Genomic DNA, 26,979 nt, shown 5'->3' on the forward strand with positions numbered 1-26,979 from the left:
ACAAAGGTACGGAAGAATGAGATGACCAATAGCATACTTTTCAGCTATTTTAGATCCAGTAGCAAAAGCATTACCTGGATGTCTGAAAGCTGTAGCTGCTACAAGTGTGAGTTTGGAACAGAGTGAAGGTATTGTGATGGGATATCCTGTTAAGGTATATGTTCCACATTCAGTTGAAATACTTTTGACCAGAACCAAAACACAATTCATGACCAATAATTGTTTGACCAGATATGAGAAAGTGGTTTTGGGTGCAGACAATGTGACGAGTGCAAGATGTATAAATGTGAATCCTTCCAACTTATTGCCTGATGCATTGGATGCTGAAGTCAAAAATGACGTTGATCATGAATGTTTGAATGTACTTGAGTACTGTACAAAACCATGACCTGACATTAAAGATGAACCTCTGGAAGAATCAGATTATGTGATGTTTGTGGATGGATCATGTTTGAGAATAGACAAACGGGTTTAGAGTGCTGCATATGCTATATGCACAGTGGCAACTATAATGGAGGACTCTTGTTTGAAAAGAATATGTTCAGCCCAAGTTGCTGACCTGATTGCTTTGATTAGAGCTTGTAAACTGGGAAAGAATGTCAGAATTACTGTAATTACTGATAGTCAGTATGGGTTCGGAGTTGTGCATGACTTCGGCCAAATTTGGTCCCAGAGGTGATACATCACCTCTTCGGGATGTCCAATCAGAAATGGTCAATTTGTGAAAATGTTGTTGAGGCGATGCAGCTGCCTAAAATTATTGCGGTTGTAAAGTGTGCTGCTCACCAAAAAGGAGATGATTACATCGCTGAAGCAAACAAGTTTGCAGATGCAATTGCTCAGTATTGTGCTAGGCACATGACATCCATGAATCGGGAAAGGAAAAAAGAACATGTTCCTTGTCCTTAAATGCTTACTATCATAGTTGAAACTTGGCAGGAAGTGAGGCAATTACAGGAAGAAGTGAGTTATGAGGAAAAAGATAGAAGGATAAAAGCAGGTTGTAGACAAAGAGAGGAAGATGAAGTTTTGGTTTACAGGGATGAAAGACCAGTTATGCCTGATAGCATGATCTGTAACATGGCACGGATGTCCCATGGACATACACACATTGGTAGAGATGCAATGATTAGACTTTTCAAACAAACTTGGTATAACCCTAAGTTTCGGATCATAGGGAAAGCCTTTGTCAAAGATGTCTTATATGTCAACAGTTGAATCCAGGAAGAAAAACAGTTGTAAGTCTGGGATCAATAGGGCGAGAAGAAGAGAAGAAGGAGGAAGTAAAAGAAGAGAATGTTTTGCAGAGATAATAGGTGACATTTTTAGAGCATTGATACCAGCAGTGGGTATATCATTTAAACGCAAATAAAAATTCAGAAACTGTCAACGATAGTAGATTGTTGGTCAACTAATACTACCGGAGGATTTTTGATGGTAAATACTGAAATGGTTGCCATGAGAGCTATGGTGATGCAAAATCAACTTGCCCTTAATATTTTATTAGAAAAAGAAGGAGGAGTTTGCAGAGTATTGAAAGTGCAACATTGTTGTACCTATATTCTGGATAAAAGTCAAAACATTCAAGGATACAGTAAGAATATTACTGAATTTCATAAAGAAATGGCTCCACTGGGAGTTGTCTGTATTAAAAAGCCTGAGAAACTGATGAACATTGAAACCTGAATGCAAGGAACTGTTGCAAAGTGCCAAACAAATACAAATGTAAACATTTGATGAGGTCATGAGAAACAATGGTATGAATTTGCACTTTTCCGAACTGGTTTGAGCAAGGAGGACATGAGATGACCATCGCCAACCCTCCAATGGACCAATGAGAGATGAGTGTAGCACCTAAAAGTTTCAATTTTGGGTATAGCTTGTTAGTGAAAGGGTATAAAATAGCGTGTGTAAATGATCTCGGTGTGGCTGTTATTTTCGCACATTTACTCAGCATGACATGCTGTCGGTTGGGATGATTTTTCTTCATGGTGCAAGAGACTTTGAACATTTTTTACTTTGAATTTTGATGGGGAATAGAAACGAGATCTGTTGCGGAGATTCTATGTCAGGAGGGAGACATCGAGGAGGTTAGAAAGACAGTCAGCTTGGGAACCTGTTCTATGTTCTGCTGTTCTATCATCGTCCTATGGCCAAGGGGTAATGAGTATTCTCATTTTTTTTGCTTAAATGTATTGAATAGTGTTTAGAATGTACTTGTTTAATAAATCTTTTGCAATATTAAATTTCTCTCTAATAAATTTAGATAACATTCTATAAAATATAAACTGTTTTTATTACAGTAAAGTCATGACGATTAAATGTTAAAAGTTATAAGAATATTGTGATTGAGCTGGACTTAACCGCCATTAACTGATTCCTACTAGTTAGTCCATTGACCAAATAGCGGAGTACCTTGATGTTGTTCTTTTTGACTGTTGGGCGTTTAAAATTCTAATGTATATAATGTATAAAGTTACTGTATAGGTTAATAAGGGACCCTGCATATCTTGCAGCTCGTCTACTTGTCACTGATTCAGGGGCTGTGTGGTTTGAGAGTGTGTGTGTCTCGTGTTGCTATGGGCCCCACCAATGAGTAAAATAAGTTGCTCCTGGATTAGTGATATAGATAGAGGGTTTTGTGTTAGACACACTGCATCACTATGGAGCAAATATCTGTAGGACCCAATAAAGGAGGATACAGCACCCAGAAAAAAACTGTATTTCTTACTTGAGATGTCCTCATAAACAGTTTATTGGTCTTTTTGGTTACTTGCACGAAGCCAGGTAAATTTGCTTGTGCTCAGAACAATATTTCCATGTCATACTGCAAGGCTGTCTTGCTACATCATCCATGGTGAGCTTGGTGCCTCATGGCGGTTTGTTTTTCTGATTGCTTAGGGTTCAAAATCAGTCATTTGTGCTTCTGAAGATCTGCATCTTTCTCCTTCTCACATGTATGCACTCCTGACTCCAGCCTGTGCAGAATCTGTTAGCTCTGAACCCAATATTCGGTTGGAAGGAGTTCTACTATGATACATTGCGTTCTCGCTGAAGTGAGACAATGGCTGTTCCCCAGCAACCAGGCAAAACATGGGAGGGCAATTGAAAAATTATTAATGAGAATTCTTGCTGTGCCATAAAACAAACAAGAAACATTTTTTTCTGATGAATCAGGTGACAGGGGTACAAAGAATGGGTGGAAAATAAAGGCACATTCTTTGCATACGCTGGGTTCACAGCGATAGGTTTAGAGAGTTCCTGACCAATGTGCTAGCCAACCGCTATGTTTCCCTCAGAATTCCATTACTATAAGACAAAAAGAGTCCAACATTGCAAAATGAAGGAATCCAAGGTCATAAAACAAGTTGCCAGGAATGTAATGTAGTGATATTGGACAGTTGCATATATTATCATTAAGGCAGGTGAATGACGTTAACTGTGGTCAGAGGTTTCTAGACAATCTGACAGATGAGTTTAAGAATTAATTGCTTATTAAGTTGGGTGTATGGCCCAATCACAATTTGATGGTTTTTGAACTTGCTCCCCAAGATACATAAATCTCAGTTTTGTCCCTCTATGTACTACATGCAGTCTGATTTAGAGGTAGAGATTAACAGAGAATCGCCTAGAAAACTGAAAACCCCCCAATTTTTGGAGGTATACCAGTTTGAGTTCAGGATTTAATTTGTACCAGTGGTTAAAGCCTGTAAACACCAACACTCAGTTTTGGAGATTGGTATTTAACTTTCATCATGAGATTGTGACCCAGGGAAAGATAACAACAGAAAACAGAGAATGAAGGGGGAAGGAAAAGAAAAGAACACAGCAACAAAGGGAGCACTGAAGATGCAAGAGTGAGACAAAGAGACAAGAGGTATAGGGTCTTGTAATAAAGAGGCATGAAATAAAAGACAGACTAGGCAAACTTAGAATTTGACAATACTCGCTTTTAGGAATGTTAGTTGCAGGCTCCTAAGAAAACCATTGGGTAATTGAACCTATTATTATATATATGTTTCCTTTCCTTGGATTAGCTCAACATATAACCTTCCCCTTGTTTAAAAATCCCTAGGTGCAATTAAAATATTACTTTGGCCATATTTGCACTCCTTCCTGTACTGCAGCATTTATGATAATTCTCTGAGCCAGCCGTTAATTCGAATATGGGTTTAAACAAGCATGCTGTGCCAAGTTAATTACTCTGCTGGCCATCTGGTAGGTCGAGCCACCAGTTATTTAAGAGGCCCATTTAACTGAGATTAGCTTTTTACTAATTGCCTAACTCTCTGAATGCAGCTTTTCAACTATCCAGATACTCTCCAGATTTAGGGTTAGGGAAAAAGGCCCGTGCAAGATAAGAAATTAACCTTATGCAATTCCATGACGTATGTGCAGGGAATTTGTTACTCAGGCAAAAAGAGTTATGCATCATTGATATACTTTGGCAGAAGTGTTTTTTTTTTATTGGGCAAAAAACGGTAACATGTCCCCTTTAATGCTTCCAGAGTCTCTACTGACTGCCACAGGGACGAATTATCAGACCCATCGCGCCTGAACATTAATTAAAAAACACCATCCCATCAGCGGATCACAGTAAAACACAGTCTTAACCATTCTGATTCTCATGTCTTCCCTGTTAAATAAATAACCTGAATTAAAAACAGCATTACCTTGTTATCCTTCATAATAACAATGTCATTGTAGTTTATTCTCCACCAGGTCTCGTTGTCCACTTTTCTCTGGAGTTTGCCTTTTTGAAACATCAACAAGGTCACAAAGCCTACTGCTGCCAGGAATGTCGCTAGGAGGGTCACAATCAAGGCTACCAGGGAAACACCTGTAACAGAAGTCCACAATAACTGTATATACTCTGCAATAAGACATAAGAAGTTTAGTTCAGTTACATGCAGGTCACTGTTACTTTAAGGGCTCTGACACTTTCTCCACCGGATTAATACAAAATAACCTAGCCGGTACACCATAAAAACAGTTTGAATCTAACATACAGTGGCAAGACTCTGCCTGAACGCAAGGAATCTGACAACATCACTCTAGCTTTCAAAGAGCTTTGTTTGCGCCTAGTGTAGCGAAGAATAGCATTCGAAATATAAGGTACTTTCTACTACATATTTTTGTGAGAAAGCCTAGACTCTGAACGTTTGGCTGTGGTTGTGAGACATAGAACTAATCATGTAAACCATATTCAGCTGCAAGCAGCACAGGCTTAAAACTATCCAACCGCAGCATTGACATCTCAGGATCACCTATGCCCACATGGAAAAGACCAACTCACTGTGCTGTCCTTCAAACGAGCCATGCAGGAGTGACACTTCAAGGAATTATTCACCAAGCATTTAGCAAGACACGCGAGAGCCTGTGGAGTGTGTTGCTGTGCTCAATGAAGTATCCATGGATGATGATATTTGGTCAGAATAATTCAATACTCCGCAAGCCAAGCATTTGCGTTCCTTGGCTTGGGAGAACCAATCATAATCGGCTATCTTGAATTGGCACAGCCAGGGTTGTTCTTTTCTGTGTACCCTTTATGCTAGAAATATTCTCAACAGGCTACTAATGGATGAGGACAGTGACTTCCCTTGATCTGAGAACTCATGGGGCGACCCATGTTTCAGAAGGACATCCTAGACTCAGACATTATGGGGTCGATTAGGATCGCGGACGGACTTGCGTCCGTCCGCGACCCCAGAGCAGGAGGGAACCTCCGCATGGCATGCGAAGTTCCCTCCTGTGCAATTAGGATGTGACCGCCACCCTGGCGGTCACATCCTCTATTTTTAACATTGTCGCGGGTGCAGCTTCAAGCTGCACCCGCGGCAATGTTAAAAATGCACGCATTGCATTTGCATGCAGAAAGAGGCAGGCACAGCGTGGTGCCTGCCGCTTTCTGCATGCAAATGCAGGGGGGGTACCATAGGTACCCCCCATGTGCACCCCCCACCCCCCCCTTCACCTAGGGGGCCCGCAACGGGCCCCGCAGTGAAGTTCTGTATGCTTTTCCACGGTGGAAAACCCGCCGCGGAAAAGCATAACTCACTGGCCATCCTAATATGGTGAACGGTGTCTGGAAGACACCGTCACCATATTAGAGCTTTTCCGCCGCGGTTGTAATCAGACCGCGGCGGAAAAGCTGCGGACGGAAACCAGGACCCGCCAGCCATCCTAATGTGGCGGTGGGTCTTTGGTCAGTCCGCTGCGGTTTTTCCGCATCCTCGGGCTGGCGGTGGCTTCCGCCGGCCCAGAGGATGCGGAAAAACCGCAATCGTAATGACCCCCTAAGTCTGCCAAGAATTCTTAACGTGTAGTATTAAGTACTCTACATCCTAAACTGTGCTTCTGGATTCACTACTTTGAAGGTGCTGAAAAGGGTGTGCAAAGCAGCAATGATCATATGATAGTCATCATCTCTACCCGTGCTTGGTAACAAATGAAAAAATTTGTGGAAATACTCACCAGTGAAGCAAAGATTTCTTCGTGACACATCAAGGTTCTTTGTGACCAGAAAGTAGTGAAACAGTCTCACCAGGTTCCAGCATAGTGAATTTGAGGAAGGGTTCACATTTCCTGGTAAATGTGGGAGCACAATAAGGGGCTGGCGCTGAGGTCTTGGAGTGTCATACACATGCTGTGCTTCAATGGTGTCTAAACAAGGGCTAAAGTTAAGATATGCAAACTTCTATTTGGTTCTAGCACCACTCCTACTGTTGGTGTCAATTGTTAGATTTGGTTGAGAGGATTATTCAAGAGAAGCTTGTAATTAAAAATAGCAGGACACAGATACACATCATCAGGGTGGAACCCATGCCCAGCACAGCAACATCTTGTATAGCCTCCACGCCACCAAGGCTGACACCCCAGGTAGCTAAGTGTAGCATGCACAGTTCTCTTTGAGAACATGAGTCTATATGTGTTCTGAGGACGTATTATAAGGGTCCCAAACTGCTGTTTTCCCGTCCTCTTGAGGTTGCAGATTATGCTGTTGGTTTCAGCTCCTCTGAGCTACTTCACAAACCCTGTGATTAAATCAGTTATCAATATTGTTGGCTATGTAAAATGTACAGTTGAATGTTATAGGGACACAAAAGTTGTGTGATAAGGCTTGCTGCCCCCTATGATACACCTTTAACTTTGGCAAACTAAAACTCACCCTCTATACATATCTGACCTTCTTCTTCCCATACCCACTTGTCGAATCTCTTCCTTCTATTTGTCCAATCGCCACCTAGCCCCTCCACAATAAATTCAATCTCCATATTTCCTTTTTACTCTCCTGGTATGTCTAATGCTGTCCTTCCCAAGGTCTTCTCCTTATGTATCAGATTTTCTACTCCACATTCTCAAATTTCTTTCACCATGTCCTCCTATCTGATACAAGTTTGTGTTTTTAGTTGGTTGAGTGTGTGATATGGAGCTACAGGGGGGCAGTGTTATTTACCTTCTGGTAAAAATCCAACCCTTCCGGCACAAGCTTTCTAATTTCTAACACAGCATATGGAAACACATACCTCAGTGCAAGACCTGACATCCTTGGTGTGGTCTTCCCTAAACTTTTTAACCCCAGCCTGTACTGCAGTTTTAATCTTCCAAATCTACTTGGAAAAATAAACCTTTTGCAAGGCCTAATCCTTCCTTTTTTATGAATATACACCACCCCTAAGGGAGGCCTTAAAACACCCATAGGGTGCATTTTATTTAAAAAGTGGGACATGTTTTTACATTTTACATGTCCTGGTATTGAAAAACTACTAAATACATTTTTCATTACTATATAGCCTATCTCTCCCGTAGGATAACATTGGGTCACCTTATTACATTTAATGATTTAAAACAGACAGGAATGTCAATTTTGGACTCAAATGAATTGTAATTTAAAATCTTCTTTAATGATAAAGTCAGATTTTAAGTCACAAATCTGGAAATGGCACTTTGAGAAAGTTGGCATTTTCTTGTCCCAGCCATTTGGTTCCTGGGTCACATGATGGTGAATAGCTTGACAGCTGACCTTTGTGTATTTCTCCCACAGTAAGACAGAGACAGCTGTTGGCAGCATGGGTCATCCTATTACGATGGTGGCGGTGGAGCTGTCCTGTGCCCCACTTTCATTTCAAAGGGCTGCCTACAGCAAACAAGCAAAGGGATTGGACATCTGTCTTTTGTCACCCCCAGACTACCTGGACCTTGTCAGGGGAAAGGGGGAACTTTCCAGAACCAGATGTGGAGGTAGCCATGATGTCACCCCACCTCAATGGCTAGCACAAGGTATAAATATTGGACCTTCTGAAACACCTCTTCAGTATACTCCTGGACCTGTGGGTGTTATAGGGGAAGGACTGGCTTGCTCTCCAGAGAACTGCCTTGCCACTTGAGGCCTGCCTTGTTCATCAGAGGATTGTCCTGCTGATTGAGGTCTGCCTTTGTGCCTTGAGGCTTGTCCTGTTCCTTGCGAAGAAAGATTGAACTAGCTCCCTTCATCCCAGGCTATCCTGAAATACCTAAAGGGTCAGTTGGCTAACTTCCTGTTCTGAGCTACAGGGACAGAAGTAGCTCCAGATCCCTCACTGCAACTGCCCAGCTGACCTGCTCTACTGGATCTGCCTGGCCTCTGCTGTAGTGAGTCCCTGATCTTCAAGAGGTACCTTCCCAGGTCCTGGACCCTTGCCTAGGATCAGAGAGAACTCCTCCGGGCTTAACTGAGAAGTCAATCAAATCTGCCACAAAGCAATCCAAAGCCCTGCAAAGCCTCACCACACAGCTAAAGGCCTCATCTGAACTGACATGGAGTGACGCAATCCCCTAAAAAGCCTCGCCACACAGTTGAAAGCTTCATAGGAATCAACACAGAGTGATGCAAAGCCTCATCATCCCACTACAAGCGTCATTGGATCTGGCGCCCTGAAAAGCCGAAACACACAGCTGAAAGCCACATCAGAATCAATACTGAGTGACACCAAGCAATGCTCAGACTTTGCACCAACTGCATAAGATACAGCTCTCAGTGGGCCAAACTTGGAACTGTGCTCCATGGCGGTTGGCCTGAACTTATTGCTTTGGCCTAATCTAGCATGGTCAGATACCCTCAGTTGGTGGTTTGTGCTTTTAGGCACTATGTTTACTTAAAGCTTTGAAATTGCACATCTCCATTTCAACTAATTGGGTTTTTGTTTTTCTTGCATCATTTTAATTAATAAAATGTTCTCTGATTTTTTTAAATTAGTGGAAGATTTTTATTGTACTGTCTTTTCACTCTGTTACTGTTTATGTGCTGCATACATACTCTACAGTTAAGCCTTAAAGTTAAGCCTGACTGTTTTTTGTGCTAAGCTACCAGAGGGTTAAGCATAGGTTAATTTAATGACTTTTGTGATTCCCCCTGACAAGCATTGTGATTGATACCTGACTGGGGCTTCCACCCTCCTCAGATCATGGCCCAATTTTCCACACGGAGTGTCCAATAAACAGCCTTTAAATATTTCACTTGTGATTGCGCCTCAAAGACACATTTTAGCAAGCAGGTTTAGGTACAATGAGAGGAAAACAGACTTTTCAACAAGACTGCTAAGAAAACCTATTACACTTACTGCTGGTCGGTGTTAGACACAGCTCTTCATGAAAGCCACAGTCTGGTCGGTCCTTAGTAGGGGTTCCATCGGGCCACCTGATATAGGAGAACTCCCTAGTAGGACTGGAAACAAAGAAGTATCTCTCAGTGTACACACACACAAAAAGCAGATTGTTTTAGCAGTTTTGAGTAACACATCATTTAGGCAAAGAGAAAGTGCCACAAGAGATTTAATGTTCCATCTGAAGTCGCTGCAAATAACCCACCTGCGGGCTCTTTCAGTGCAGATGCTATGCTATGAATAAAGTGTTATACTCTAGCTGTTTTGTCTCTGTTTCTCACATACAGACTACCAATGTTTGCATTCTAGCTTAGTGACACTTTAACGATACTTTGGGGAAAATAGTCAAATATGTTAGTTTTTTCTAGAAATGGACTGCTCAACAGGATATAGCTGATGAACCCATCACATATTGTTCATTTAGCAGAGGAGTTCAGGTTGATCAGCGCTGCTGCAGGTAGGAATACCTAAATATCAACGTCAATTCTGCTAGGCATTGCACATCAATTTCAACAGTGGGCACCGTGGCTTTCTTATTAAATGATTCACCCTAAGTGCGACAAACATTACGAATATTAAGTGGGTATGAACATATCTGGATTTCAATTGTGGGGGAATTTGGAAGGATATTGTAAAAAAATTGTAATCTTCATTCCAATTTTTTTTATAGCACAACGAGTTTACGAGTTTGGCGAACAGGGTTACCCCGTCAGTAATGTGACGGATATCCTCTCCGACAAATTAAAATTCCATTATATCCTATGGAACTTGTAATTCGACAGACGGGATATCCGTCACGTTTGACACGGAGTATCCCATCAGCCAAACGTGTAATCAGGCCCTAAGACGGATTAATGAACACTCAAAATAAATTTATCAAAATGCATATTTTCCAGAAATTCTCCAATATTATATTTATTCATGTGCATACACAGACTTGAGGGAATCGTATATAAAATAAATCTATAATCAAATTAAAATAGGTAAGGAAATGAGAGTAGAGATCTGAATGTGAAAGTGTCAGGATATACATTGAACTCTCAGTGTATACGTTAATACTTACATTGGAGAATGGGAATGATGCATACTATTTTTTTAACCATTTTACTGGTTTTTCCTACTTTTTCAAGGTGCACTAAAAAAAACAATGATCAGGGCATACATGTGTATCGAAGGCACAAAACCAATGATCACAGGCACAAAATAACTCCTTTAAGACATAACAACCGACCTTATATCAGTCACAAACACTCCATATTTCGAAACAATATACTGTACACAGTAAACCTAACACTTATCAAGTGGCACATAAATAAAAATTGAGAAATAGGGGGAAAACGAGAGCCATAAGACGGGGAATATCTCTCTTCTATGACATATAACAGTTTCTCATCCAGTTGACCTCAATTATTCTCAATTTTCTTAAGACATCTCCAGTCTTCATAACTAAATATCTCAGCAACCAAGAACTTGTTCAAATTAGAACCCTACTCATCAGTGACTCAGTACAACCCCACAGCCTGGTATTGTTGTGGCATGCCACTATCAGGCCAGGTACCAAAACGATTTAGGATGTATCCAGGGTGCCTCTTCTTTCCACATGCTCAGAAACATAGTCTTTGTCTTTTTCTTTAGTGAAAACTCTGTTATAAATGCTATGCACTTACCAACCCATCCCCAGAACAAATGTCATTTGGCACATAGCTACATGTTGTGGATAAAGTCCACCACCAGCTGGGATCCCTGTCACGTAGTTTATTGTCTCGACAGCTAAATGTAAACATTTGCTTCCGAGTGTAGTAAACTCTCTGTAGGATATTCATTTTCACTTGTCTATTTCCGATACTTTTGGCCACTTCGAGGTCATGCTGCAAGTTTTCTTCCCTCTAAAGGACATCCAGTCCACTATGACCTTAGGCGACCCAGCATTCCCTGAGTATAACTGAGCAAAGTTGGCTACATTAAAGAAAGAGCCTGCCTAGTCAGAGCCCCCGAGAATACCATGTGGTCTACTGGGGATCCCACTCACAATAGGGCACCTCCAGTGCTGGCTCTAGAGCTGTTCAACTGGTGCAGTCGCACATGGTACTTACCTCGGGGGAGAGAGAACAGTTAAGAAGTAACTTATGGCTTAAAAGCACCAGCTGCAGAGCCCCTTATGTGTCAGGCAGTTTTCAGGCAACAATTAACATATCAAGATAACTCTGGTGACTAATGTTCCTGCTAGGGAGAGATTGAGGTTTGTCTAGTCTGTGGCAGTTCTCACTCATCCTAAGTAGCACAGATGGTTGATATGCCTGCTGCAAAGAACATATACAACGCAGATCACAGAAGTGTATTTTATGTGGATAGCTTAGTAGGTTACTGCTTTTGTCACAGAGATCTTTTTGTTATTTGTAGTTCATAAATTACAATACTAATATAGCATAGTGACCTGAAAACTGCGATCAAAGAGCTGTATGTAAGCTCCAAGACATAGGATAGAAACTTTGCATTGTTTCTCCCTGTTTCACTATCCTAATGTTGCTAAAAAGGGTTCGTTTGGGTAGAATACATTCTTATTAGTAGAGCTAACCCCATCGACAGTGGTACGTTTTAAATAAAGAGTTTGTGCTACTCCAGGCCAAACACTCTTAAAATACACTGCCTATTAGCAGGGATGCCATGTGATTCCTACACCTTGTAACCCTCATTGTCTTATGTAACATTTCATATAGCTGTTTACACAAGTATGACTCATTTTATCTGTATAATGTGTGATTTGAAGTGCTCTGACACCCTACACTGGTATGAGTAATGCTACAAAACAGATTAAATATATGTGAGAGAGGGGCTATGGAGAGATGTGGGACACTGTTGGAGGGTGGTAGTGAGGGAATCCGTAGAGGAGGTCGTGGTGGGGAGGCTTCAAGAAGACTGCTGCACCTGGTGCCACCAGCACTAAAGCCGGGTACCACTTGAGTATGTGTGGTTGTGGCACCTCTGTGTGCATGGGCGTCTGCAAGAGGGCGCTTGCGATCACGCTCCCCCCTCCCCATCCTGGATTTTTCACTTACCCTTTCAAGAAAATTCAAGTTTGCGCTGCTGGTATAATACTGGCAGCACGATCTTGGAATTTCTTTAATTATGCTCCCCCTGAAAAAATGTCTGCGGACCCCCATGCATGTATAATTACCTGTAACCTTCCGAGCAAGCCAGCTCGTTTGCTTCCTGTAAGTGGTGCACTGACACATCACATACTCACACAACGGCAGACTCACACACTCTCCTGTCATAAGACCATTACACACATTACCTCAGTACTGCCATTATTGAAGAAGCCTAATTTAGACCCATAGGAGCCCAGCAGCTATCGGCCAATCTCAAGGATTCCCTTTCCATCTAAGGTGCTAGAGAAGCTGCTTAATATCCAGCTTACAGAATTTATTAATAAAGAAAATCTGCTGGACCACACCCAATATGGCTTCATGGAGGGCCATGCGACTGAGACGGCGTTAGTCACGGCACCTGAGGAACTCAGGATAATCCTTGATGCAGGGGGAAGGCCGCCTTCACTTGTTAGATCTTTCGGCGGCCTTCGACACCGTTAATCATGAGATTTTAGCCAGAAGATTGGCTGAGATGGGGCTTAATGATTGCTCACTGAAGCTTCTGTCATCATATCTAGGAGACAGAACCTTTTCGGTGGAATTGGGAGATGCTGCCTCCTAACTATTCAAACTACCATGTGGGGTACCTCAGGGGTCTTCACTTAGCCCCACCGTGTTTAATTTATATGTGGCGCCATTGGCTTCTATTATTAGACAATGTGGGTTCTCCGATATCTCTAACACTGACTACACACAGGTGGTGGTGTCGGTCTCAAATGACCTGGAAGCGACAGCTGACTGTTTCAATCACTGCATGATGCAGGTAAATGAATGGATGCAGGCCAACTGTCTTAAGCTAAACGAGGAAAAGACAGAAGTTATGCTGTTAGGCCCCAATCCTTCCTTTTGGTCGTTGAGATGGTGGCCTGATAGTCTGGGCAACTGTCCTATACCAGTCTCTAAGGTTAAGAACTTGGGGTTTGTCTTTGACGACAAGCTTACATTCAGTGATCAGATTAATAAGCTAACTTCTACCTTTTGGCTTATTTTAAGAATGATTAGGAAAATTCGTCCTTTCATCCCTTACGAGGCACTGCAGACATTAGTCACAGCACTTGCTTTGTCCAGACTGGACTATGGCAATGCTCTTTTTGTTGGGTTGCAAGCATAACTGTTGCTGAAACTGCAGAGACTACAGAATGCAGCAGCAAGATTGCTACTTGATATTCCCAGACATGATCCGGTTGCCCATAGATTGGAAGGGTTACATTGGCTTCCAATGGCCAAAAGGATCATTTTTAAATCGCAATGCCTGGCCTTTAAAGCATTAAAAGGCATTGGCCCGCAGTTTTTGAAGACGCATCTGAAATGGTATATACCAGGTAGGAGTCTAAGATCTTCTCACTCCAAGCTGCTACAAACACCTAAGTTTAAGCAGGTCCGTTGGGGAGGAAGATGTTTCCTAGTGGGTACAATCAAAATCTGGAACCTCCTCCCAAGCCCTATCGAGAGTAGCACATCGCTTATGTCATTCAGAAGAGCTTTGAAGACATGGCTCTTCACAAATAGACTTGATGCGTAATGGGCATTATAACGATTTGGTCCTACTGTCCCTAGCGCCAAGACGCCTCCGGGCATTCGTGCGCTGTATAAATTATAAATCAAATCAAATATTTATATTGTCTCTCACACACATATTCATTCTCGCATGTATCGCCATCATACCAACATCAGGGGGCATATGTATGAAACAAATTTTTAGTCGCAAACACTGCAAATCACAAAAAACAGCATTTGCAACTAAAAATTCGCAAAACAAGAAGTATGAGCAAAATCGCATCGCAATATTAACACCTTGGCTGCTTGACAGATTTTTCCCCTGTGCTGGAGCACAATGTAAATGGGTGTGCTCATGACGAGCTCAGCTCGTCATGAGCACAGCTCCACTGTGCCTCATGACGAGCTCAGCTCGTCATGAGCACCGAAGGGGTTAAGGAATCGCAAATTGAGCGATTCCTTAATCTTGCGTAAGCATTTAAGGAATCGCAAATTGCGATTCCTTAAATGCTATATAACAAGCACCCAAGTTGTGCGATTTCTCCTTAAGAAATAGCAAATTACCACGCACTTCAAGTTGGTGGTAATTTGCGATTTCTTTCAAAAATGCACTTTTTGGCATTTTTCAAGGTGCCATGTGGCGCACATATATGCCCTCAGGGCATGTATGTGCGCCATGTGTGCACACATGCTCATTTCAGGAGTGCATCAGGGTGTCCTTATGACACCCTTGCACCCTTGAAATTATTCTAAATTTGCGATTCTCAAATTGCGAATAGCAAATTGAGAATGACTTCCCATTCATTCCTATGGGCCTCCTGGCCCATAGGAATGAATGGGAAGGTAGTCCTTAATTGCGATTTCGCAATTTGCTAATCGCAATTAAGGAATACTAAGAATTCGCTAAAAAATTATGAATTTTTCAATACATCCCATTTTGCAATTCTCAAATAGCGATTCTCAAAAAATCGCTATTTGAGAATCGCAAAAACAGATTTTCATACATATGCCCCCAGATCACTAATACACACCATAACCACCAACAGGCGCGCCACGCCCATTGGGCTCAAAGAGCTTCAGCCCCCCCCATATCCCCTACCCCTGCCGTGTGTGTCAGCCCAGCTGAGACAGTTTCCAGGACAAACACACAGCCACACCCAAGTGCTTTACAGGTCTTTAAAAGACCATCTACTTGTTAATGAGGTTTTGTTGTGTTTTCACCCCTTCTTAGATCCCCTGCATCTCCACTCAGCATATTGCTGGAGGAATCAGCCCCCCCGAAATTTTTAGTAGCCCCGTCCGAAATTTGGCTTTAGTTGCGCCACTGACCACCACATTGTACAGTCGCATCATAAAAGACAACACACACACACATGCACAGTGCACACGCATACTAACTGCAACACACACTAAACAGGAAAGCTGCTATTGCAATTACACAGCATAATGAGGGCGCGCGCACTGCTGCTTCTTGTGCTGTAGTATTAAAAATATTTGCAATGTACAAGAGCCGAAAGTACGGCCATTCGTTTTCAGTACTTGTTGATAGTGTGAAGATAAAGTAGCGCGCCTAGCAGCCCTTCTACTTTGCTTCCGGCCTGAAGGTGCACCTGCTAATTGGTGTAGCGGTAAAGCTCCCTCTTTCTGCGAAAGAACGTGCTCTCTGGGCTGCTGCCAGCCACGTCTCACTTTGCTGTTTAGAGTCCCTTAAACGCCCCCACCCCCTACACACACATACTTCCCCCGACCCCCGTGCACTACCTGATGATCTTTCTGTAGCTGTCATACTGCAAGACAGGAATAAACCTCGACGTGTTTCCAGTTGGCCCAGGCTGCAGGTCGTACACAGAATAATCCATGTATCTCTCTCCGAAGTCGTCAAAACTCACCATCCCAGTAATTCCTGGAAAGAAAGACGTTTCATTAAGGTAGCGGAAAGGAGTCAGTCCACCATAAAAGCATGCACTGTGTATGCAATTGTTTTTGCATTTCTTTTTATCTCTGTCTTTTTGATGAGCGAGCTCCAGACCAGTTCAGACAGTAGAGTATGACATTTTTTCCCATCACAACGCTAATGCTGGTGATGCAGGCACAGGTGTTGTAGGCAGAGAAAAATGCTTTCCTATATATTTGACTGGAGCAGCACCTTTTAAGTTGAGGTTGACATGCGTGCCTTATCTATCTGTTGTTCGAGAGTTTGCAAAGGTGTCTGTTAGGTTTTGCTGCAGTCAACAAGATCCTTAGTGGATGGAGAAGATGACTGTTTGATGAAGTTGTTAACAAGAGTTACATCACAGTTCAAAGAAAGATTAACCGTCCTTTTTTGGCCTACATGTTCCTGTGTTATATTTGTGCCCTGTAAATGCTATCTCCAGTTAAGCGTTTACTACAATTAGCACTCCTTCTCTGTTACTCCGAACACTTTCAGGCATGTTTTCCCTATGCTAACTGCCCCCATTAACCATACATGTTCCTGTGTTATATTTGTGCCCTGTTAATGCTATCTCCAGTTAAGCGTTTACTACAATTAGCACTCCTTCTCTGTTACTCCGAACACTTTCTGGCATGTTTTCCCTATGCTAACTGCCCCCATTAACCAGTGCACATATGGTTTTCCATCCCTTTATGTTAATCAATCTTCCTGTAAATAACTTTATAAGTATAGTTAAGACAGATAGTTGTACTTTGAGAAGATTTACATACCTATTATAAACAAAACAAAAACAATGTCTAAATGTACCCTATAGAGTAGCCTATTTCTTTGCAAGAAGCAGAAAGTTTGAACTGCTGAAAGCATTGTTGGCTTCTTTGGGGAAGAAAACAAGTTACTTACCTGTAACTACAGTTATCCAGTATTGGTGTCTTTCATAGATTCACAAGCCTGAATCATTCCCCGTCACACGGTAAATTACAAAAGTAGTGCCATAAGTAAATAATAGTAGTAGGCTAAAAAAAAAAGCCTAAGGCCTAAATCTTAGTAGCCTATCTACATCATTCTAGTCAAAAGAACCAAAAGTTAGCTCCAACCAATCATCTACCAGCACCCTTTAGAGCACTCTCAGCAGAGGTAGTTCTACTCAGATTTTCTTAGCACAAGTGGGAAGTAAGTATCCTAAATCATAGAGAATTTACTCGCCAGGGAGGAGGGTGGCTGCATGTGAATCTATGAAAGATACCAATAGTGGATAGCTGGATTCCTTTTTTTTTTTAAAACAAGCCTTTAAGAAATCAAAAGCTATGTTAAAAGACATTATCTATATGAGACATGAATACATAAACATTCAGATATGAATATATATGAATATTTTACAATTTTGCAGACATATAAATATGTATATTGCATGAATATTGAAAATAAATAGAATAGCAAATAAAGGAGAAAAAGGTACCCGAATCTGACCTTAATGAAAGAGATGATGGCGTAGGACAGCCTGTCCAACCGCTGCATCTTCCTGATGGGAAGATTTAGGACAGTAATGGCTCGTGAACGTGTGGACATTTTTCCATGTCGCAGTACGATAGATATTTTCCAGAGTCACTCCAGCAAACAATGCTGTAGAAGTTGATATAGTCCTCCTAGAGTGAGCTTTGGCTTTCCTCTGCGAAGGTTTGTTAGTCTCGTCATGGCAGAAATGATTCGCAGATGCCAGCCATCTGGTGATTGATGCCTTTGTTACTGCGTTTCCAAGTGTTGCTTGACCATAGGCCACAAACCGTTGGTTGTGATATCTGATGTCTTTAGTTTTCTGTAAGTAGAATTTTAAACAGCGCTTAAAATCCAGAGAGTGTAATGCTCTTTCAGCTGGAGTGGATGGATCCGGAAAGAATTTTTTTAATCTTACTGGTTCGTTCATGTGAAATTGTGTTAGTACCTTAGGAATGACCCTGGTATTTGTTCGAAGGGTTACGTAGTCCCCAGTAAAATGTAAAAAGGGTTCCTTTATAGTGAAAGCTTAGATTTCACTAACCCTTCTTGCCGAGGTAAGAGCCAGTAAATGGGCAACCTTCCAAGTGAGGAATTTGAGATCAGCTTTATGGATCGGCTCAAATGGACGCTTCATTAACTGCGCTAGCACGGTGTTGAGTTCCCACTCTGGAGGGTTTGCTCGCACAGGAGGGAAGGCTCGGAAAAGTCCTTTCATAATTGTATGACAAGTGAAGACAAGCAGGGAGAAGGGAATGTTGAGCATATCCAGAATCTGGAAAGAGCAGCAAGATGTACTTTGACCGATAAATAAGTAAGCCCAGACTTGGCTAGAGAAAGCATATAAGGGAGAACTTGTTCTGCAGGAGCTTGAATTGGGTGAATATTATTCGCCTCACACCAACAGCAAAATCGCTTCCATTTGAGGCTATAAGTCTTGATTGTGCTTTGGGCAAGAGATTTGGCCAATATTTCACGACAGTCCTGTGAAATGTTGAGGTCCTTGAACTCTAAGAAATCAGGAGGCATGCATGCAAGTGCAGATACTGTGGGTCCAGATGAACCACTCGGCCTCAGTCCCTTGACAACATCGTAGGCATCGGCAGTAGGCAAATGGGCTTGTCTTGAGACAATAGTAAAAGTCCCTGGAACCAATATTGTCTTGGCCAATGGGTGCAATTAGAATTAGACGGCAACCTTCCAGCTTCATCTTGCGGAGCACCTTTGGAATCAAAGGTATTGGGGGAAAAGCGTACGCACAAATCCCTGACCATCACATGGACAGGGCATTCCCTCTTGATTCCTGTTGAGGGAACCTGCTGGCATAATATTGGCATTTCTTGTTCTCTCTTGTTGCGAATAGATCCAGTGCTGGTTTGCCCCAAGCTTGGAACACTGTGTTCACCTGTTGCTGTTCCAGCTTCCACTCGTCACAGTCCGACTGAGACATGCTCAGCGTGTCCGCCAGGGTATTGTGGAGACCCCTGGCATGTTCGGCTCTCAGGGCTATCTTGTGGATTGTGACCCATTCCCACAATTCCTAAGCCTCCTGCAAAAGCGTAGCTGATTTTGTTCCTCCTTGTTTGTTGATATAATACATGCTGATCTTATTGTTGGTCCGGACTAGCACAGAGGAACCCGCAATCCTCGGGAGGAATACTTGGAAAGACAGAAAAATGGCGTGGACCCCCAGCCTGTTGAACTGCTGTTGGTTTTGTGTTTGAGACCATCTTCCTTAAATCTGCATAGCCTGCAGATGACCTCCCCATCCTTCCATGAGGCATCGTTTGTTAAAACAAAATCTGGGAATGGTCTGTAGGAACGTGAGACCCTGGGTTAGATTCTCTGCGACCACCAAAGTAGAGAATGTATCATGCGCTGTGTGACTTTGATGGTATTGTCGAACAAACCCATGGCTTGTTGCCATTGAAGTTGCAGCTTTTCCTGAAGAGGTCCTATTTTGAGCCGTGCTAAGGTTATGAGATGTATAGCTGAAGAGCACAGCCTCAGGAGCGAAGCAAACATTTGGACTGAAACTGACCTTTTTGAAATTAACCTTGCCAATTTTTGAAGACGCAGCTGGCGGGCGTGTGAGAAGAATGCTTTGCACTGGACCGTGTTTAACCTTGCTTCGAGAAAAGACATGGCTTGGAGAGGATGTAACTGTGATATGCTCTCGTTGAGAGTCAGCCCCAGAGAAGAGAAGAGATTGATACATTCTGTTGTTGCAACCTTAGTTTCGTGTTCTGAAGGACCTTTGAGCAGCCAATTGTCTAGATAAGGGAATAATTGTATTCCTCAAGATCTCAATGCTGCTGCCACTGGTGCCAACGACTTCGTGAAGATTCTTGGTTCCGATTTCAGCCCAATCGGGAGCACTTTGAACTGATAATGGGCACCAGCCACTTGAAAGCGAAGATATTTGCGATGTTTGGGGTGGATAGGTATGCGAAATACGTGTCTTCCATATCCAGAAAAGCCATAACATTTCCTTTGTTTAAACCACTCAAAATCTTGTGAAGACGAGGGGGAGGGGGACCCCTTGGCGGAGTAGTATGTGGCTGTTTGATGAATTCCAGGGTGTGGCCATTGGTTACTGGGTCTAGAACCCATTGGTCTGATGTAATTTCCTGCCACTTGTGAACAAAAGCTGAAATATTCGCGCCCACGGGTATGGAGGGTATAATGGTTGGCACCCTGTGGAGATCACTGCTTCCTGTTAGTGTCTTGGCCTTGATTCTGTGATCTTTCGACCACCCTGATGGGAGAAACTAGTCGTAAACTATTGACAGTATGATGTCTGGCTGTAAGGCTGTCTATACTGGGCTTAATACTGCCTATTCTGTTGGTTTTAGTATCCTCCTCTTGATGAAAAACCACGTCCTCACGCTCCTCTGAAAGATCTACGCCTGTATTTTAAAGTAGTGGCCTTAAGCCATCCCTGGCGTCTAAGCACTGCAGCCCCTGCTAGCTGACGGAAGTTGGTGTTCACGATGTCCAAAGCGCAATCTATAGTTTCCGATGCGGAACATTCTCCTTCCAACAGAATCTTTCTTGCTTCCTGCCTTCGGTCCACAGGAATGAGGTCAATGAGACTCACCATGTCTGACCACATTTGACGGTCATAATGGCCGATTATGGCTAGAGAATTGGCAGCTCTAATAGGGGCCGCTGCCATGATAGACAATTTTTTGCCTATAAGGTCCAGACGACATCCTTCCTTGTCAGGCGGTGTGGTGATAGGCGCTGCAGGATTTTTAGATCGCTGTTGGGCGGCCTGTGAAATTACTGAATCTGGCCGAGGGTGGCCAATCAGACAGGATGGGCTGTTAGCAGGTGCACAGTATTTCTTTTCTATGCGCGGAAGCACTGCTGGAATAGATGCAGGCGTCTTCATGATCTTAAACCCTTCAGATGTAGTCTATTATAGGTACTACTCTCATGATCTTCCTGGACTCTTCCTTGAAATCATGAAGGAAACATTCTGTCTGTTCCACTGTAATTGGCAGTTGAAATCTAGCTGCTGCCCGCTGCATTAAATTATGTACAGGATGCAGTCATAGATGAGGCCATCGTAGACGATCTCATTGTAGACTAGGCCGTTGTAGACATGGTTATGTAGGCGAGGTTATCGCAGATGATGCAGTCGTCAGAGATGACCGTCATGAACAACCATCATAGATGAGGCTGTTGTAGATGACCGTCATAGACAATACCATCATAGATGAGGCAATCATAGGTGAGGCCATCCGTAGATGAGGCAATCCTATGATGGCCATCCGTGGATGAGGCCATTCGTGGATGAGGCCATGCGTAGATGGGGCCATTCATAGATGGAGCCATTCGTAGATGGAGTCATTTTAGATGGGTCATTAGTTAATGCGGCCATTCGTAGATGAGGCCATTCGTAGATGAGGCCATTCGTAGATGAGGCCATTCGTAGATGAGGCCATACGTAGATGACAGTCATAGACAAAACCATCATAGATGAGGCAATCGTAGGTGAGGCCACCCGTAGAGGAGGCAATCATAGATGAGGCAATCCTATGATGGCCATTCGTGGATGAGGCCATTCTTGAATGAGGCCATTCGTAGATGAGGCCTCATTGATAAGGCTCTCATAGACGACCGTCGTAGATGACCATTGTAGATGTGGTTGTCGTCGAGATGAGGCTGTTAGAAATGGGATTTCTGGTTGGCTGAGGCTTAAGCCCTCAGGTTGCACCGGGGTCAGAGGCGGGGACTCCCACCCTCTGCACCCCCTTCCAGAGTTCTGCACCCTCCCAACTGGAGTGGTAGACTGGAAGATGAACCAGTCAGGACACTGGTTACAGATGTCCTTCCCTCCAGGTCAGGCGGATCCTGAACCTGGCCTCCCAACCTCTGGTCTAAAACCTTTGGTGGAATACTTGCCTGGCACTCCAGGACTTCTGGGGACTTACACACCATCCCCCTGAGGCTAACATATGACTCATATGTTGTGTGACTGTCCATCTGACAGTGCGCGAAGATCCCCAGAACGGAACTGGTGCCAACCGGGTCCCCCCAAGTGAACGCAGCCCAACTGGCTAGCCCCTGGTCCATTGGTTCTTCCACTGGGGAACTCATCCCCAATTCACTCCTCACTTCGGACTTCTGTGCCCTCTCAACTGGAGTGACACTGCCGGACACCAGAACCACTGGAGCTCTATTTACAGACGCTCCAGGTCCTCTACACACTAGGTGATCTTCCTCAAAAGGACTAACAGGACAGCCTAGATCCCCAACCTGGTGTTCCCTGAAGAAACCATCCAGGCTCTGAGACAGGGCTTCGGGCGTCTGGGGACTCTCGGCCACACACTCACTCCCGCTCCACTGAGACAGGCCGTGAGCCCCTAAACCCCTCTCGCTACTCTGGGACCTAGCTGGGCTACTCTGAACCTCTTCCACCACACAGGGCTGGAAAATACCTGAACCATTACTTTTGGAATCACTCACCAATGACTCTTCAGAACCTCTAGCACTTTCCCAGTGGTCTGCTTCCTTGGCAAGTTCCCAAGGATCAAAAGTATTGAAACCTCAACAGGTGCTGGCGCAACCCTAGACAACAAATACTGAGCAACTACTCTTTGAGAAACATATTCACTACTCCGTCCCTCTCATCGTCCGGGTTAGCCGCCAGCCAATCCTCCATTGCATCCGAACAGTCATCCACAAAATACCCGCAACGCTGGTGAGGTTATGGTTCCTGAACTTCAAACTGTTCTACTCCTCTTGGGAAACAGGTACCATACTCTGGGAACTGGGAATGGGACCTCCTGCACTGAAGTCCATATCGCTGCCACCACTGGACTCAACACTCCCTGTGGAATCCAGAAAACTATAACTGCGTGCAGGAGATAGTCTACCCTCCAGAGCTAATTTCTCTCTGGCGAAGGCCCTCTCAGCCTCCTCTATCCTCTCCTGCACTAAGACCCTCTCAGTCTCTAGCGTTTTCCTCCTAACACTTAGCTGCGCCATCTCCTTGTCATGCTCTAACCTGAGCTGTTCCAAAGCCAGCTGGTGCTCCTTTTCTTACCTCCTATCTTCCCACTCCTCTGGGGACAGGGAACGGGATGGGGCGCTGCTCCTGACACTGGACCCAGCATGGGACTCCCTATCTATGGGGTCTTCACTATCTACTGGCGTCCATGCAGTGTCATTTTCTTCCTTCTCTTCAGATTTTTCATGGCTCCCCACAGACCCACTACCCTCATGGCGTGCGGCCCGGGCCCTTTCCTCACTGCACTCAAGATCCCATTGATCCTTTTGCCATAGGATCAGGCTGTTCCTAAGTTCGAAGTGGGTGTCTGACTCACCCACCTCTAAGTCTCTCTCTTCACTGAACCTTACAAACTCTAACATACTGCATCTAAACAAACCACAGAAATCAAAATCAGGCTCCATTTTGGTGGACGTTCTCGAGGAAAGTTCAACACAAGGAACCTAGGTGTCTGAGCTAACACAGGAGTACACAATTCACAAAGGACACCTTTAGGAGAAGAAATAATGGAACTTCAAAAAAACAATAATCCCCAAAATATGATTATCTAAAATGCAGAGTTTTGTGGTGCAGCCAGTTGCTGCTACGGTACAGCGCAAACGCAAGTCCTTTTCCCACCGCTGGTCACCAATGTTAGCAATGGGATTTCTGGTTGGCTGAGGCTTGCGCCAAAGTCAGGCAGAAACCACCACTCTAGTTAGGGCAAGGAAGTTACACTCCAAAGATAACCCCTGCTCACCCCCTTAGCAACGTGACACAAGCAGCAAGGCTGATCCCGGAGGCAATGTAAGTTAAGTATTTGTGCACGCACCCACCAACAACAACATCCCAGGCCCCCCACAAAAGGAACTCCACACAAGGTTATATATAAAAATAGCCTTTGTATTACCATAAACACATTGGGTCATAATCACACAGGTACACTGTGCCACCTGGCACTGGGCAATATTTACAGGGGATTATATACATGGGACAGGGCCACATGGACCACTGTCAGGAATAGCACTTGGTAGAAATTAGCACTTAGAACATAGGATAATTGTAGCATAAAATAGCACTTGTAGAACATAGGATAATTGTAGCATAAAATAGCACTTGTAGAACACAACCAGTAATTACAGGTAAAAGGTATGTACACACTACGCAACCCTAACCACCTTAGGCATATATCACGCAGAGACACAACCTCACTGGTATAACTATACTAGGCAGAACAACCTCCTAGGCAGGAAACCACATGTAGAGGTATAGGCAAAAAGCATTGCATATGATGCAGAAATCACATTAGGCAAGAATCACATTTGCGCACAAGATCACAGGACTGACCCCAGGCCACGTTGGCATCTCAGGGGCTCACAGGCCCAATGTCCAGAATGTCTAGGCTGGCTGCGCAGGCAGCCAAAGAAGATCGCGCAAGCCCTAAACAATGCAGCTGCCACTAAGTACTGGGCAGCAGGGGAAACTGAGCCTGGCACCAGCGTGCCTCCTGGCTCTCTTCTGGGGCTCTCAAAAGAAACAGTGGTGCCCAAGAACAACGTGGGAGCCTCGTGGGCTCGAGAAACAAAATGCCCCCTGAAGCCTCGTGTGCCTTGAAATAACCCTGCTGCCCACTGGGGGGGAGCAGCCCGCTGCCAGCCGGGGCCGCTCTACCTCCCGATATGAGCCGAGATGTTGGAGCCCGCAGGCTTGAAATTATGCAGCTGTTGGGAGCCTCGTGGGCTCTACTTTGACAAAGAATGCCCCACTACGTTCGAGTCCCGCTCGGGGGACTCGTGAAGCAAAGTTGCGTCCTGGTGGAGTGGCCCGCTGACCAGACAGGTCCGCTCGACACATGGCAGGACACTGTGCCTCTCTCCGGTACTCCGAATCGGCCCAGAGCTCCCCCCAGCCAGAGACACTCACCAGGCTGCTCTCTCTTGAGACGTACACTCTCAGCGGCAGCCGGGACTCTCCTATCTGCAGACACTGAGCTCTCCTCTTCACACGGGAGCCCCTTCACCTGACTTCCGGCCGCACTTCCGTCTTGCGGGCCAGCCCACAGTCAGGCGGCCCGCCTTGCTTCCTGCTTTTGCCGGGCCCGGCGGCGGTGATCTTGGGCGCAATACGGGGTAGGCTCCCGTTTCAGTATTAAGTCGATGGCAGGGTGGGCACCCGCTAGGGCAGCGAAAGTGGCGGAAAACAGGGGGTGGCACCCAAAAAATGAATAACAAAGCGGAGTGGGCACCCGTGACAATCAAGGAGCCAAAAAGCGGCAAATAAGCGGGGTGGGCACCCGCGCCGAGGATCGAAGTGAAGGGGGATCCCGACCCCGAGGGAATCCCTCAGGACTGAAATTGCAGCTCCAGGCTGCTGGTCAAAATGGGAAGCACTGCTCAGGAAAACCAGGCGCTCCTCCTGAAAAGTAGAAATAAAGTGCTTCCCAGGCGCTTTTGGTAAACAAAGTTTACAAGTCCAGGCAAAGTCCTTCAGGAAGGTAGGCAGGGGGGCAAAGGGGGCAAAGGCTGGACCCAGGGTCCAGCTCACAGGGCCCTCCAGGCAGGGAGGCAGTCCCTAGTGGCGGTATCCTCCTGGTGCCCAGCAGCAGCCGGCCCCCCTCTTCAGGTCAGGAACAAGAGAGTTTTTTGCAAGGAGTCAAAGCCCCTTTTTATACACATAAATCATTTGTCTAGGCTGCAGGGTTAAGGGTTAAAACCACACGCAGCTGGTTTTGGAGCACTCTGTTATGCTCAGCCCCTCTCCCTATTCACTTACCAGGCTAGGGTCATCAGTCTCACCACAAGGGGCGGAGCCAGCATTGTGTAGGGAAAGCCCAGCCCTATTCAGGACCCAGGTGCACTCCTCCCTCCCATCAACCTGCAGATCTCTCCATTCACCACCGGGGCAGACCCATCCTGACTCCTGGAGCCAGGCTTACCAGCCAGCTCCATCCAATCACAAGCCAGACAGTCACTTCACCTTTATTACACAGACATGCCAACTTCTAGAAGTGGCACTTTCACACTAGACACAGTAACGCCGCACACATCATCGTGCAGCATTTAATCACAAGAGTCCGCACATACCAAACTCGACCCTGCACTCCACGTGCATCAGGAACTACCATGGTCATACACTTTCCCCATCCATTCCTATGGGAAGGCAGGCCAATCTCACCATTCGCACGCACTTTACACTGGGACACAGTGTTAAAGTGCGCAGACGCCAGAAATAACTAACGCCAGGTCACATATCAAAGCAAAAAGTTTAGGGGTGAACCTGCCAGAAGGGCCAAGTCCAACACCTGTCCTAGTCAATGCCACTGTAATGACGCCATAGGAGATAAGGCCATTCATGGATGAGACCATCATAGTCTATGCTGAAGTAAACGGACATCGTAGAGGAGGCCATCGTCGACGACCATCGTAGATGAGGCCGTTGTCGACGACCGTTGTAGATGAGGCCGTCGTCGACAACAGTCGTAGATGAGGCCATCGTCAATGACCATCGTAGATGAAGCCGTCGTCGACGACAGTCATAGATGAGGGTGCTGTAGACTACCATCGTAGACGAGGCCGTCGTACATTAGGTCAATATTGATGAGGTAGTAATAGTAGGCATGAAGTTTTGTTATAGACTCCTTATTGTCAGGTTATGAGGATTTCCCTGATGTAGTGTCAGGGATGAAAAAGGAGTTGTAGAATCTGCCTCTGAGGAAGTTTTTTCCAATTACCTCTCTCTGTGAGAAGTGCCTTATCAAGACTCAAGGTA

The 26,979-nt window shown here is 44.5% G+C and overlaps 1 protein-coding gene across 1 annotated transcript in view; it reads right to left on the reverse strand.

The window, feature by feature from the left end:
* The window catches only part of LOC147712075 (guanylate cyclase 2G-like), a 427,466-nt gene that overhangs the window by 366,260 nt on the left and 34,227 nt on the right, over window positions 1–26,979 (reverse strand). The window contains exons 3-6 of the mRNA XM_086919591.1: window positions 16,049–16,190; window positions 9,600–9,703; window positions 4,674–4,840; window positions 4,487–4,493 (exon numbers count right to left, since the gene is read on the reverse strand). Coding sequence (XP_086775717.1) covers window positions 4,487–4,493; window positions 4,674–4,840; window positions 9,600–9,703; window positions 16,049–16,190 — 420 coding nt within the window. The remainder of the gene's footprint in view (window positions 1–4,486; window positions 4,494–4,673; window positions 4,841–9,599; window positions 9,704–16,048; window positions 16,191–26,979) is intronic.

The sequence above is a fragment of the Lissotriton vulgaris genome, chromosome 5, assembly GCF_964263255.1.
Source record: "Lissotriton vulgaris chromosome 5, aLisVul1.2, whole genome shotgun sequence".
Taxonomy (NCBI): Eukaryota; Metazoa; Chordata; class Amphibia; order Caudata; family Salamandridae; genus Lissotriton; species Lissotriton vulgaris.